General features: G+C 47.1%; 8 protein-coding genes across 8 annotated transcripts; 2 read left to right on the top strand and 6 right to left on the bottom strand.

Annotated features, from left to right (window-relative positions):
* Positions 1-102: 102 nt before the first annotated feature.
* Positions 103-3,387, bottom strand: HPODL_03730 (U2 snRNP component prp10; the record flags this gene model as incomplete). The annotated part of the gene is made up of 1 exon (XM_014080060.1): positions 103-3,387. The coding sequence occupies one exon, from the start codon at positions 3,385-3,387 to the stop codon at positions 103-105; it is 3,285 nt and encodes a 1,094-aa protein (XP_013935535.1).
* Positions 3,388-3,573: 186 nt separating this feature from the next.
* HPODL_03731 (Protein ROT1) lies at positions 3,574-4,326 on the top strand (the record flags this gene model as incomplete). Its single annotated transcript, XM_014080061.1, has 1 exon — positions 3,574-4,326. The coding sequence occupies one exon, from the start codon at positions 3,574-3,576 to the stop codon at positions 4,324-4,326; it is 753 nt and encodes a 250-aa protein (XP_013935536.1).
* Positions 4,327-4,369: 43 nt separating this feature from the next.
* On the bottom strand, positions 4,370-5,704 carry HPODL_03732 (Hydroxymethylglutaryl-CoA synthase; the record flags this gene model as incomplete). The annotated part of the gene is made up of 1 exon (XM_014080062.1): positions 4,370-5,704. The coding sequence occupies one exon, from the start codon at positions 5,702-5,704 to the stop codon at positions 4,370-4,372; it is 1,335 nt and encodes a 444-aa protein (XP_013935537.1).
* Positions 5,705-5,929: 225 nt separating this feature from the next.
* Positions 5,930-6,484, bottom strand: HPODL_03733 (uncharacterized protein; the record flags this gene model as incomplete). The annotated part of the gene is made up of 1 exon (XM_014080063.1): positions 5,930-6,484. One exon carries the CDS (start codon positions 6,482-6,484, stop codon positions 5,930-5,932), a length of 555 nt encoding a protein of 184 aa, XP_013935538.1.
* A 342-nt stretch (positions 6,485-6,826) lies between these two features.
* On the bottom strand, positions 6,827-8,575 carry HPODL_03734 (putative secreted protein; the record flags this gene model as incomplete). Its single annotated transcript, XM_014080064.1, has 1 exon — positions 6,827-8,575. The coding sequence occupies one exon, from the start codon at positions 8,573-8,575 to the stop codon at positions 6,827-6,829; it is 1,749 nt and encodes a 582-aa protein (XP_013935539.1).
* Positions 8,576-8,912: 337 nt separating this feature from the next.
* On the bottom strand, positions 8,913-9,218 carry HPODL_03735 (Mitochondrial import inner membrane translocase subunit TIM13; the record flags this gene model as incomplete). The annotated part of the gene is made up of 1 exon (XM_014080065.1): positions 8,913-9,218. The coding sequence occupies one exon, from the start codon at positions 9,216-9,218 to the stop codon at positions 8,913-8,915; it is 306 nt and encodes a 101-aa protein (XP_013935540.1).
* Positions 9,219-9,263: 45 nt separating this feature from the next.
* On the bottom strand, positions 9,264-11,642 carry HPODL_03736 (AP-3 complex subunit beta; the record flags this gene model as incomplete). The annotated part of the gene is made up of 1 exon (XM_014080066.1): positions 9,264-11,642. The coding sequence occupies one exon, from the start codon at positions 11,640-11,642 to the stop codon at positions 9,264-9,266; it is 2,379 nt and encodes a 792-aa protein (XP_013935541.1).
* An 88-nt stretch (positions 11,643-11,730) lies between these two features.
* Positions 11,731-12,915, top strand: HPODL_03737 (Choline-phosphate cytidylyltransferase; the record flags this gene model as incomplete). Its single annotated transcript, XM_014080067.1, has 1 exon — positions 11,731-12,915. One exon carries the CDS (start codon positions 11,731-11,733, stop codon positions 12,913-12,915), a length of 1,185 nt encoding a protein of 394 aa, XP_013935542.1.
* Positions 12,916-13,267: the final 352 nt, after the last annotated feature.

The following is a 13,267-nucleotide window of genomic DNA, read 5'->3' on the forward strand; positions in this document are numbered from 1 at the left end:
TCAAGACTCAGCAATTCTCCATCTTGTGCTACCTCACCGCTGCACAGCCCCATGTTTCAGATTTTAAAATTAACAATAGCGGTGTCTGTGTGTCATTGCATTTTACAACCACAAATCCAGCTCCTTCACGCTGTAATCTGTTTTGTCAAAGCACACACGCGGCTCTTCTGCTTTGAGCTCCTTTCCAACCCGATCCAGCCGTGGATAGTACGGCACCATTGCGTCGCTGTTGTTCAGATACATGCTGTTGTGGACCTGCCAGTACGCGTGCCGGACCTTGCTAGCAGGATGGAACAGCCCGGCCACCACGTAGTTCATCACCATCCCGTATCCGATGGCAACACGGATGGCTTCCACACTTTCCAAAATCCGAATAATAACGTGCGGCGAGGTTTCCAGCACATTTGGCCAAATCAGGTTCAAATAGTGGACAAATGCGTCCTCGTACCCCAGCCCCGCACAGCCCAGTGCCATGTGCTTCACCACCGTCGCGGCGATCTGTCTATGCACAAGGTCGCGGTCGGTGAAGGCGTCCTGCAGCAGCGTCAAAACCGCATAGACGTAGTCTGCCCCCATGTCGCCGATGTACTCGAACATGAATGACATGGACTTTAGAATACCGTTCTGCACGTTGCGGTCGAAATAGCGGTACTCGTTCATCATCGCCGGCAGCACCGTATACGGCGAACATGTATCTGCGACGATACCAATGGCGACGGCAGTGCACACACGAAGCTGTCTCTCTTGGACCCGTAAATTGTTAAGTAGAGTCACCAGCACGTCTGCCGGCCCAATGGCACGCGCAATGAGCCCGAACGTGGTGTTTGCGCTCTTGCGGATCTGCTTTTTGCGCGCTTTGAGCATCTCCAGCAACTCGAAACTGATCCGCATCCACTCTCGGTGGTTGATGTACTCCTTGCCCTTGTCGGCAATGTCTCCGATCAGGTTGATGGTAGTCTCCTGCACCTTTTCGTGTCTGTTCCGCAGGATCGGAGTCAACGTGGCTAGGATCTGCGATATTGGCGGGTTTGTCATCTCAACACCCAAGTTCTGGATAACGCTGCGCAAGGCAATCAAAATCGAGCCCAGAACATCAGGATACACCTCGCCGAGCGCCTCGTACAAAATCGACGACAACCGAACAAGCAGGTCCTCCTCGCCGCAGATCTTCAACACAACGCTGCTACGGGCAATCAGATCAGCAGCCTGCTGCCGAACCTCGGGCGTTTTGTTCTTCAAGCGATAGAGCAACGCGCTCATGATGTTCATGATGTGCGGCTTGACCCGAACGCCTAGCGACACAAGAACGTTACCGAATCCGTTCAAAACAACGCGGTCGTCGGTGGTTTGTCTCTGGAAAGTGAAAAGCAAACCATCTAGCAGTCTTTGCACAGTTCTGTCGTCCAGGTCAAAGGAACCTAAAGAGGTGACCACTTTACTGGCAGTTTCAACGGCCATGCGCCGAAACGCTTCCGATTCGTCCTTCAGGGGCACCAGAATGTGCTCAATTACGCCGTTCGGGCCGATTTTGTTGGCAAGCGAAACGGATGCGTCCACACACATCCTCTCAATTCGTGTGTCCAGCGCCGTGCGCCGGTTCCAGAAATTGGAAAAGAATTCGTCAATAATCTTGCCTTCTCTGAACAGACGTCCGTCCACAAGCTCCATTGAGCAACACTGCTTGACAATCCGCAAAACGGTCCTCTTCATCTCATCTTCGGGAGACGAAAACTCTCTCGTAAGCACTCTAAATACCTCGCGCGTATAGTAGTTGCTGTATTCCTCGTCCATGAGTGGAATAATATACCCAATAGCACGTAAGAACGCAGCGAGTCCACGGCCCCTGTGTCTGCGCACACCCTGCCAGAGAGGATCAAGAACTTTTTCGAACACGTCGAATCCATAAGGCGCAGAAGCCTCAGCTAAATTGCTGATGGCCGTGGCTGCCAGAGTACGGACACTGAGGTTCTCGTCTGTGATCGCTTTGGAAACACAGCCCACAAGGCCATTGAGGTATGGAAGTATGCTCGAACCCATCAAGATAGCTATCTGCTGCACAATTTTCACTCCCGTGTGTCTAGCCAGCCAACTTTTTTTGGATCCGCAGACGGCCCGCAAAAATGGTAGCAGCGATTGGATCCCCAACGAAGACGCAATCACAGCAAACGTGCGTGCAACCGTATTTCGCACGTAGTCGTCTGAGTGATCGATATCCGGACGCAGGACAGATATCATGTGTGCCAGACCAGCTGCCTTGGATAGATTTGAAATAATCTCTCGCCCTTCCAACCGGGTGACCATGTCCTCGTCAATCAACAACGGCATGATCACCACCAGGATTTTGTGCGCATAGGGTCTGATTAGTTCTTCGAGGCGGAAAAGCACTCTGCCAACCACTTTGACCAGTAAGTGGCGTTCCTGGTCTTCGAGAGACTTGCTCATTAGCAGAGGAAGTATAACGTTGAATATGTGGTCCGCTCCGAAATAACGCGCGTTCTCTTGAAGCTGTCGTAATGATACTTTCCGAACTTGAGGCGAGCCATTTTTGATCATTAAAATGAGTTTCATGCATTGAATCTCTTTCTTCTCGTCATTGCTCAAAGTGTCGAGATTTGTGTCCTTCGTGGTGATCAGTTTGCCAAAGACCTTCATATCGGTCTCTTTGAAAAACTGGATCTCCTTCAGACCGGGGACATCATGGATGAGCTGCGGATTGAAAAATTTGAACTCTTGACGCAGCGTGCTCTCGTCCGGAATCATATATTGGTCGACATTTGTCAAAGAGTTGAAAGAAGTCAAATCTGGAGGAATGCTGAGGTCCGGCTTGTAATCTGCAGGGGGCTGTATTTTATGGAAACCACTGGGCAGGAGAATATTCAGATTCTCCTCCGTCAGTGGAATACCGTCAATAACTGGTATTGGGGGCGGTTTTTCTTCAGGCTCTTCCTCCCATCTAGATTTACGCTTGGGCTCCTCTGCCTCTGCATCAGGATCCTTGACATCCCATCGGCGCTTCCTTTCGCGACGAGGAGGAGTCTTGTCTCTCTTTCGTAGCTGCTGCGATTCTTGAGCTATTTCGCCCTCTTGTTGTTGCTTTTGCTTATCCTTGAACCGATTAGTCATCGCTTCCCGATAGCTCGAAGACTTCGAACCATCTCCGACATCTTCCAGTTTATGCAAAGTGTCGTACTTACGTTGCTGATACGAGTTTTCGCGGGCAGAAATGGCCTTCTTCTGGATCTGTCTTGTTAGAGGGTCTTCATAAGATTCTGCTTCCTCGGTCAATTCACGCTGGAATTGTTCCGGAATCGAGTAGGCTCCAGTAAGCTTTGCTCGATGTCCATTTTCTGACGACGGATCATCAAATTGGATCACCTTTTGCGACATGCCTTTTGCAGAGCTTTATAAAGTGAATATTTTTTAGCTAATTTTTTAATTTCCATATCGTGTCTTGCCACGGCTAGTGGAGTGGCTGAGCTAAAGTGGTTTAAGAATAGAAAAACAGAATGTGAAAGGAGAAAAAATCACAAAATTCTAAAAAACACATACAGAAAAAGAGTCTTTTTTTCGAGTATGAGCTGGTGCAAACTGCTTACTTTGGTCGCGATTTCCGCGTCATACGTTCTCGCAGACGACTCAAACCTTTCGCTTAACGGTACCTGGTCATCTAAGGCAAACACTGTGTTTACGGGACCAGGATTCTATGACCCTATTGATGAACTCTTGATTGAACCAGCACTGCCTGGAATCAGTTACTCATTCCACGAGGACGGCTATTTTGAAGAAGCCATCTACCAAGTCACTCCAAACCCTAAAAACCACTCTTGTGCAGTCGCCGCGCTCATTTTCCAACACGGTACCTATGAAGTCAATTCGACCGGTTCGATCATCCTTACACCATTTGAAATCGACGGTAGACAACTTTTGAGCGATCCTTGCAATGACAACGGTGTGTCCACATATTCCAGGTACTCACAGAAGGAGGTCTTCAAAAGCTACGAAGTGTCCCTGGATACATACCACGGGAGATACAAGTTGAGACTCTACGAGAGCGACGGATCACCAATGCAGCCGTTGTATTTGGCTTACAGACCGCCTCAAATGCTACCAACTATCACCATGAACCCTACAGAGGACGCCAGTGGCGCATCAAATACAGAATCCGCGGCTTCATCATCTACAGGATTATCAAAAAAGGTCAAGAGAGCTTTAGAGAATAGATACAGAACTAACGCTGTGAGGAAGTCCAAATACAACTATGATCTGTTGTGGTATGTGTCAATAGCAATGATCCTTGTGGGAGGATTGATGGTCTGGAGAGGATGAATATTAACTAGCAATGTGAACTATCTGTATAAGAATCAAAAACCTATTTCTTGATCTCGTAGGTTCTTCTGAACTTGTCATCGATCTCGGCCAAGTAGTAGGATCCCTTTGGAATGTATTCGATGTCTCCAGATGGCTTGAAGGACTTTTGCAGGTGGATCCTCTCTCTCAAGCTCAAACAAGCTTCGTACTCCTCTGGAGTCTTTTGTATTCTGCTATCAAGCTTCTGTTGAATATCGAGAACCTTGATGATGTGGGATAGGTCACCAGTAACCTTCACGGAGAAGAGAGAAGCAGCGAGTCCAGATCCGTAAGAGAAAAGACCAATTCTCTTACCCTGAAGTGCCTCGTTACCCACGTAGTACAACAAAGAAGCCAGCGATCCGTAAACAGATCCAGTGTACATGTTACCGACGTTGGTTCCCACCTCCAGAGATGGGGCAACTCTCTCCTTGTGAAGAGGCTTGGCGACGTTGACGAAGGTTTTCTCCAAAGCCTTGTCAGTCAAAGAAGCTTCATAGTCAACGGAAGCGAGCCCGACATCAACATCTGGGAAACCAGACTGGTCCTCTCTGAAATCGTTGTACAGCATTCTTCCGTAAGATTTGGCAACCAACTTGCAGTTTGGAACGTGGAACACGTTGTAATCAAAGAACTTCACACCAACAAACTTGGACTTGCTCAAACCTTTGGCAGCAGCTTTCTTTGAGTAGTTGGCGTAACACTCATCAACTGCTTTGATGTAACATGTTTGCGAGAAGTGTCCATCAACCACAGGATACTCAGATGTGAAATCTGGCTTGTAGAAGTCGTAAGCATGCTGCATGTAGGAGCCTCTGATTGGCTCAAATGTCAGAGGAGAGTCTGGGCCGATCAGCATGGCAACGGTACCCGCACCACCGGTTGGTCTAGCTGCACCCTTCTCGTAAATGGCGATGTCTCCACAAACAACTATCGCGTCTCTGCCATCCCAAGCAGAGGACTCGACCCAGTTGATGGCGTTAAAAACAGCATTGGTACCACCATAACATGCATTCAGGGTGTCCACACCCTCAATGTCAGTGTTATCGCCAAAGAGCTGCATCAACACGGACTTGGCACTCTTGCTCTTGTCAAGAAGCGTCTCAGTTCCCACCTCCAGTCTACCGATGGAATTAGGGTCGATGTTGTAATTTTTCAACAAGTTGCTGCAGGCAGTCAATGCCATGGAATAAATGTCTTCTCTGTCGTTGACAAAGGCCATCTTGGTCTGTCCCAAACCAATAGTATACTTTCCTGACGAGACCTTATCAAAGGACTCGAGGTCAGCCTGGCTGACATACTGGCCAGGAACGTACAGTTCAATAGCCTTGATTCCAACGTTTTGAGGGCGAGTCATGGTCTTTATGAGGAGGTTCTATTCAATTAAGCAGTGGGTTTCAATATATCAAAAGAGGGAAATATTGATAAATCAGCTATTTTTTTTTTTCGCATCTGCCCGACACGTTAAACGAGTATGCGAGCACCACAGTGAAATAAAAAAAACTTTACACCATGTTTATATCGAAATTATCCATTAGTCATTAAAACCGGTATGTAGCAATGCGAGTATATAAAAAACCGTTCATTTGATGTGAGAGAGCCACAGTTGGTAGTTGCGAGCCGCGGAGTCAGCCTGTGTCTCCTTGGCGGTGTTCGTCTCCTGTTTGGATAGCTGATATCCCCACGAGTCAGGCGGCAACCTAGGGGTATCGTAGAGCCATTTCTCGTCTAAAGCGGCCAACTCTGGTTGCTCCCAGTCCTGCAGATCACAATGGTGGATTTCCACGGTATCGTCGTTGTCGTAGTAATCCAGCGAGGGAGAATCCTCCAGAAGAGAGGGCAAGGATCCCGTGTAGGTCGATCGGCGCGTCGATGAAATGCTAGGTCTGTATGAGTTTGTGTGCAGGTCTTCCAGAGCAAAGAAGTCTTCGTCGTCGTCGTCGCGTGCCTCCGGGGTCATTGCTTTGAAGTTCGTGGTGGAGTATGTCACCAGCTTGCTGGTCTTTGGTGGTTTATTAGCGGATGAATCGTAGAAAGAGTCCTTCAATTGGCACTCCTTAGAGCAGTAGATGCTACCAGAGTAATCGTCAAGCTGCTTGTTGTCCACGATGCAGAACTGGTCGTGAAGGAACATCATCGCAAAGTTAATCTTGATGGGTTTCAGAAGGATATAAGGATATATTTATATTGGGACTTGGTGATGCGGAGACACTAGCCACAAGGAGCCACAAAAAGACACAGGTGAAAATTTTATCTTCAGCATGGGTGTACCTTGGTGGGGCTTTCCGCAATTGATCACGCGCATTTTAACAATACTTTTCGGCCACTAAGGTTATTTGCTATGTACAGATGTGTGGAAAATTTTCACTAGCCACATGACTCAGTACGACGCGACAGAATGCCACAGCCAAGTCCGATATACCAGAAAACTCCACAATACCGCGGTCAGGGGATTTGACAAATTGTGGAAAGTGTCAAACTAAGAATTTTCTAATGAGTAATTCAGCAAAGATGACACATTGCGTAATCGCTTATCGAGAGCATCCTCAGTGTTTAGTGCGGCGTCAGTGTCGAGATCTGTTTGTAGTTCTTTGAGAGCGCGTTTTGTCACGTCATCGTTCGGCAGCTCTCCCGTCTGCACAAAATGGTGGCCAAGATTTACCACCAGCTGAACCATCTGTGGATTGCTGATCAAATACAGCGCCTTTTCTTGTGTGGAGCTTAGCAGCTCGTCGGTCACGTTCGTGAGAAGATCCATTCTCAGGCGTTTTCGGTCTTGGTAAAACAATTCCATGTATTTGGTAGCCACAGGAATGGAAACTCCGATAGAATTCGAGCGCACGTTCTGCACCACGTCCTGGATCTCTTTGAATGACTCAGCGTGCTCTGCAAACGTGTCAAACGTCCATTCCGGAATGACAGGGTAGAACATAAAAAGCCTCTGGTCCCTGGTCAGGAAATCAAACATGTCCAGAGGAGAATGGTACGGAATCATGTGTAGCTGATCTTCCAGCGAGTTCTCGTCATACGATGAGATTTCCAGCTCATTGTGGTGGATGCACAGGTCTCTCACAAGCAGCGGAACGCCCACCATGTCTTTAGCCAGCTGCTGCTCTTCACAGTTCAGCAAGGCATTTGCAAATGTAGCGATCTCGTTGGGGTCCAGAAATAACGGGATTTGAACCAGTCGCATCTCCAGCAGGTTCAACAGTCTGTTAGTGTCCCTGAGATTCCCGCAATGGTCCGCCATCAGCTGGAACGTCGTTCTATTAGGCTGCACTCCGGCCTCGTTCATCTCCGCCAGAATCTTGTCAAACAGCGCAGAATTGCGAGCAACAATACATGCAGTCAACAACATGTTGTAAGCCTCTACGTTCAACTCGAACCCAGACCCCGTGAACACCTGCTTATACTGTCTGTACGTGTCCTCGTCGAAATCCTCTCTGCTAGCCAATGTGCAACTCAGACTGCGCACCAGCTCTTCCTGCGTTATCATCATGCCAGAATCGATGACGTCCTGGAAAACCAAATTCACCAGCTCCGGAGTCAAGTAAAGACAATACATTTTGAAATGCTCAAGAAACGTCTCCAGATGTTCTGGCTGGATATGCTTGGCCCGAGGAACAGGAAATTTAGCATACTCCTCCAATACGGTGTGAATGTTAAACTTGTCCTCGTCTTCGTTGAGAGAATCAACAAAGCGGCTGTAAAGACCTTCCTCTACCTCTTCGCGGGGAGTCTGCAATCGCATGTTCAAGATCTGAATATCTGTCTGGCCTTTCAACAACCCCACAACAGCCTGATAATAAGCAGTCTCCTTGCCTTCCTGTTCAGCAATCATGTGCAACGTCTCGTCCTCAGCAACAGCATCCTGCAAAAACCGGTCCCCAAACTCCGAGAGACTGTTATTGAAAGCGGTGAGAAAGTCGGGAACCAGCTTCTCAATACTCTCCATTGAGGTGTACTTGAGCAGTTCAGATTGCAGATTCTTAACACGTTCTGGAGCTGGGAGTTTCTTGGGTTCGGTTGGGGGAGAATTGAACACCTTGAACCAGTCAAAGGATTGGAACTGGGGCAGTCCATCTTGGTCTGAGTTGGGCTTCTTCAGGATGTCCACGGCATCAAAGTTCAAATCATCATCATCCTCAAGCTTTCCTTTGGTAGAGTACGGACGCACAGCACGCACACCTGAAAACAGAGCGGGTCTCCTCAAACACCTGAGCAACATGATCTGCTAGCATTCTTTGCAATTTTTTTACGCTAAATCAGCGATTACGTCAGCGCACATTTTGCCAAGCTCATATGGAGCACTGATGGTTATCAGGACGATTGTGCATAACCTCACGCTACAACTGCACCTGGCTACTCGGATCATCATGTATAGTTTGTCATGCACCGCAGTTTAGCCACAATCTGTGTCGGAATGTTTGAGCTACGCATTACTGTGCTAAATCTTACATTCATTTTGGCAGAGCTCAAAAACTAAGCAAAAGTGCAGACCTTGAGCACACCTGCTATGTACATACTGGGATAGACTTGTCCTGGCTGATCTTTTCTGCCGACTTTTATGGATTGTTGATCCTAGCAATGTATGACTTAGAAATCAGGTTCCACGATCTCATGAACTTGGACGCACAGTCGTTAATGCAGTTCTCTTCAACAGAAGTCAAGCTAGATGATGGCTGTAAGATACACTTATCGAAACAATTTTCAGTCAATGAGTTCACTAGTGAGGTAGCGTATGCGGTGGCCATTTCCGTGGCGATGGAAGACTTGACTTGGTCCTTGACCTGCTGAGTCTGCACGGAGCTCAACGAGGAGCCCGCGCCTGAGTTGCTTTTGGAGCCTCCTAACCCGAGAAAGGACGACATTAAATTAAATTTTAAACTTTGTGAAATGCGCTAAAAAATAGTTTTTCAACTCGATTTTTCAAATTCGGAGTCGTGCGCATCTTCGTCGTCGTCAGCGTCGGCCAATTCGTCGGCCTCATCTTCCTCGTCTTCCTGTCCTGATTCGTCTTCGCTGCCTCCAAACACATTCAGCTTACCTTTCTCCTTCAGGAAATCGTCCAAAGTTTGCAGCTTGTACTTTCTTGCACTCTGTCTTGGCTCGATGTTTATCGTGGTGGCAGAGTTAACAACTGGTGGCGGCTTTGCAGCGTGAGAAATTGACTTGTGCTGGTTATAGTCCTTCAGTTGGAATTCCTGTGCACGCAGCTCGTTGTAGTATTCGAGGAGCTCTGAGTTCAGCTCTTGCAGCGTGACTTGGTTGTATTTGTTTATATTGTTGTTGTTTACCGAGGAGTCCGTAGAAATAGGAGCGGGTTTTGATGTTTGGAAAAGCAAAATAGAAAGCTCCACCTCATTCAGTTTCTCGGCACACTTCTCCAAAACATAGGCTTTCTGTCCGTAATATTGCTGGAATTCTATAGCAGTGGTAGCCGTGAGGTCTTCGTCGAGATAAACCACGTTGGGAAGAATCGATCCAATCATCCTTGACCTATCCCGTAGATCGACATTGGAGTCATACTTAGTAAGCTGCAAGACGAGGTTGAACAATTTCCATATCAAGCTTTCGTAGTTGTACTCTTCTCCTTGCTGCTTGCTAGCATACAGTTCTTTCGAAACCAGTTTTGTCAGGGCAGTTAAAATTTCCACTTTAACCACGTATTCCTGTTCTCTAAAGTCTCGCACAAGGATTCGCATCAAGTCGGGCAAGAAATTGCCTAGAGCTAATGATTTGTCGTCATGATATTGCTGGTTTGAAAACTCTCCCACAAGCCATATGATCGAAGCTCTGGCAACTGGCGTAAGCTCGCTCTCATTCACCAGTTTTCCTGTGAGCTTTATCAGCACGTCGATATTTCCAAACAGGTCATTTTGCACCATAATCCGCAGTCCTGTGACATACTCTGCAACCAGAAGCTCTTCATTCTCGGAGTCGAGCCTCGAGAGGTATAATTGGCCTATCTTGGCTTTTTGTTCTGCCGTGCCATGGTATTGGTCGAGTAGCCTTACTACTGCTAATTTGAGCTGTGTGGAGCTCGTATTTAGCAGGAAAACCAGTTCTGCGAAAATCTGATCGAAATTTTGTGCATTGAGAAGCTTAATCAAAATGTGTACTTTCAGCTCGCTGATCTTGAATAGCTCATTTGGAAGAGGCACGAAGTACGACAGCTGTGGGTTAGAAAATTTCACCAATTTACGGTCAAGCAAGTACACGATCTCGTTGAGCACGTACAGGGTGACCTCGTCGTCACCTAAAAACTTGACAAGCGTTTTTGCTAGCGGTATTTCGTCCAACTTGAATGGCAGCACGTTGATGTAGAAGCGCACCAAGCTGAGCACAACATTTGCAGAGGAAGAGTAAATGAGAGAGCGCAGCTTGGAGTCCAAAAGAGTCAATTCCGCTGCCATACTATCCTCCGTCGGGTTAGGAAGGTACAGACGGGCGTAATCTGTTGCCAGATCAATCAAGATGACTTTTGAGTAATCTTCAAGCTCTGTCAACTTGGACACCAAATAAGTGAACCTAGGATGAATTAAATCCATATAGCCTGGGAAGATGGTGTAGAAACAATTCAGTGCAGAACTCAATACTCTTGGATCAGTGTCGCTCAAAAGAATAGCCAGAAAATTGTACAGTTGGGCTGGGACGCTTGATTCGTCTTTGAGAGTAGAGGCCACATCGCGATGCTTGTTGAAGCTGGAATCTAGTAGAAAGCATTTTGTAATAGCCACGGCAGTGGCCGAACGCACAAGAGGCGATGAATCTGAAATTGTTCGTTTGATCGACAGGACCAAGATAGGCAGGATTGCCGGGATACGGATTCCGCTCAGCGTCCTGATAGCTAGAGCTCTGTTGATGCAGTTTTTGTCTGTGAGAGATTTTTGAATGGCATTGATTGACAGGAGAGCAATGTCCTGCTGCATATGGTTATATCGTAAGAGGATGATATAGACTAGGCGTTTAGTCCTAAGATTGTTCGAGGTGATATTTTTTATGACGTGGGGGAAGTATTGCAATAGTTCAGGGTCTGAGTTCTGTTTTGTGGTCATCAATCGCACCAAGTACTTGAGGGACGTTTGTATTTCTTTGTCTGATGAAGAATTGAGACCCTCAATAACTTGCGAGGAAGTGAGCTCTTGATTTTGCGCGTGGCCATTGGAGAGAAAAGCGTTCAATCCTGAGGGCAGCTTCACGTTTTTGTTTTGGATGGCCTCATTGACGGTTGACGAAAGGTTCTTGGTTGCGTTTTCCAGCAATACGCCAATGTTTTTACCGAGTTCAGCCATTAGCGATTTGTAGTAGAGCGAAAAAAACAAATGGTTTAGGGTGTATTTTTTCAAATTTATTAACGTTCCACATTTCCTCCTTGAAATAATGACTTCCAAGGATCAATCGGCTAGATCAGCATCGCCGATCGGGGAGAATGCTCTCAAACGGACATTGTCAATGAATAGTTTGATCAAAACCGACTCGTTCACAAAACTATTCAAGAAGAGCAACAAGCGTTCGAGATCAGAGGACTCTGATTTGGATGACATTGAAGCAAAGCTCGACATCCAGGCATCGAAGAAACCCAGGACGCGCTCTTCAAAAGAGGAGGAAGAGTTTCGTAGAAAAGAAAAAGAGTACGATGAGCTGCTGCCTCCCGAGTATCGCAAGTTCCGGCCAAAGGGATTCAAGCTCAATCTGCCGCCAGAAGATCGGCCGGTCCGAATCTACGCAGATGGAGTGTTTGATCTGTTTCACCTGGGCCACATGAGACAGCTGGAACAGTGTAAAAAAGCGTTCCCCAACGTGACTTTAGTGGTTGGAATCCCCAATGATGAAGAAACACACAAGAGAAAGGGGCTGACAGTTCTCACCGACAAGCAACGGTACGAAACATTGAGGCATTGCAAGTGGGTTGACGAGGTGGTAGAGGACGCTCCTTGGATTTTGAACATGAAATTCCTCAAAGATCACAAAATTGACTACTGCGCTCACGACGATCTTCCTTACCAAGCTCAGGGCATTGATGATATATATAAACCCATGAAAGAAGCTGGCATGTTCCTAGCAACACAGAGAACAGAAGGAATCAGCACAAGCGACATCATTACCAAGATCATCAGGGACTACGACAAATACCTGATGCGCAATTTTGCTAGGGGAGCTACAAGGAAAGAGCTGAATGTGTCCTGGCTTAAAAAGAACGAGCTGGACTTCAAGAAACAGATTAACGATTTCCGTTCCTACTGGAAGAGAACCAATGATAGCCTCAATAGCGCTTCTCGCGACCTTTACACAGAAGTGCGCGAGTTTCTGAAAAGAAGAAACGAAACATCACCTGGTCAGTCTCCTGCAGACTCATTTGCATCCAAATTCAACGGCAACGGCCTAGGACGCACTAATTCCCGTCGCAGTCTCATTGAAAATTTCAAAGATTGGGTGGCAAGGGACAGCCATTCGGAGTTTGAGAGTGACGAAGAAGAAAAGCCGATCGTTACCAAAAGAGGACGCAAGGTGAAGAAACCCGCCAGTAGTGAAAAAAAAGTGCTAGAAAAAAATAGTGAAAAATAAATTATAATTATGTTCTCTGTCGCTAACATAAAGTACCTAGAGCCGACGACGCTGCGTCAATGGTTCTCCCAGAAATCGACCAACCACGGGTCGCGATTTGTGGTGGTAGATGTGAGAGATTCGGATTATATTGGCGGCCATATCAAGTCTAGTCTTCATATTCCGAGTTCTAGCGTGGGGTCCCATTGCCAGACAATCTTCGACGAGATTTTGAAGAATAAGGCAGATAGCGTGGTATTCCATTGTGCACTATCGCAACAACGTGGGCCTTCCGCTGCAATGAAGTTCATGAGGTTCCTAGAAGACCTTGAGTCCCCTCCGGACCTCAAGATATACGTGCTCAGAGGAGGGT

The sequence above is a fragment of the Ogataea parapolymorpha genome, chromosome IV (assembly GCF_000187245.1).
Source record: "Ogataea parapolymorpha DL-1 chromosome IV, whole genome shotgun sequence".
Lineage (NCBI taxonomy): Eukaryota > Fungi > Ascomycota > Pichiomycetes > Pichiales > Pichiaceae > Ogataea > Ogataea parapolymorpha.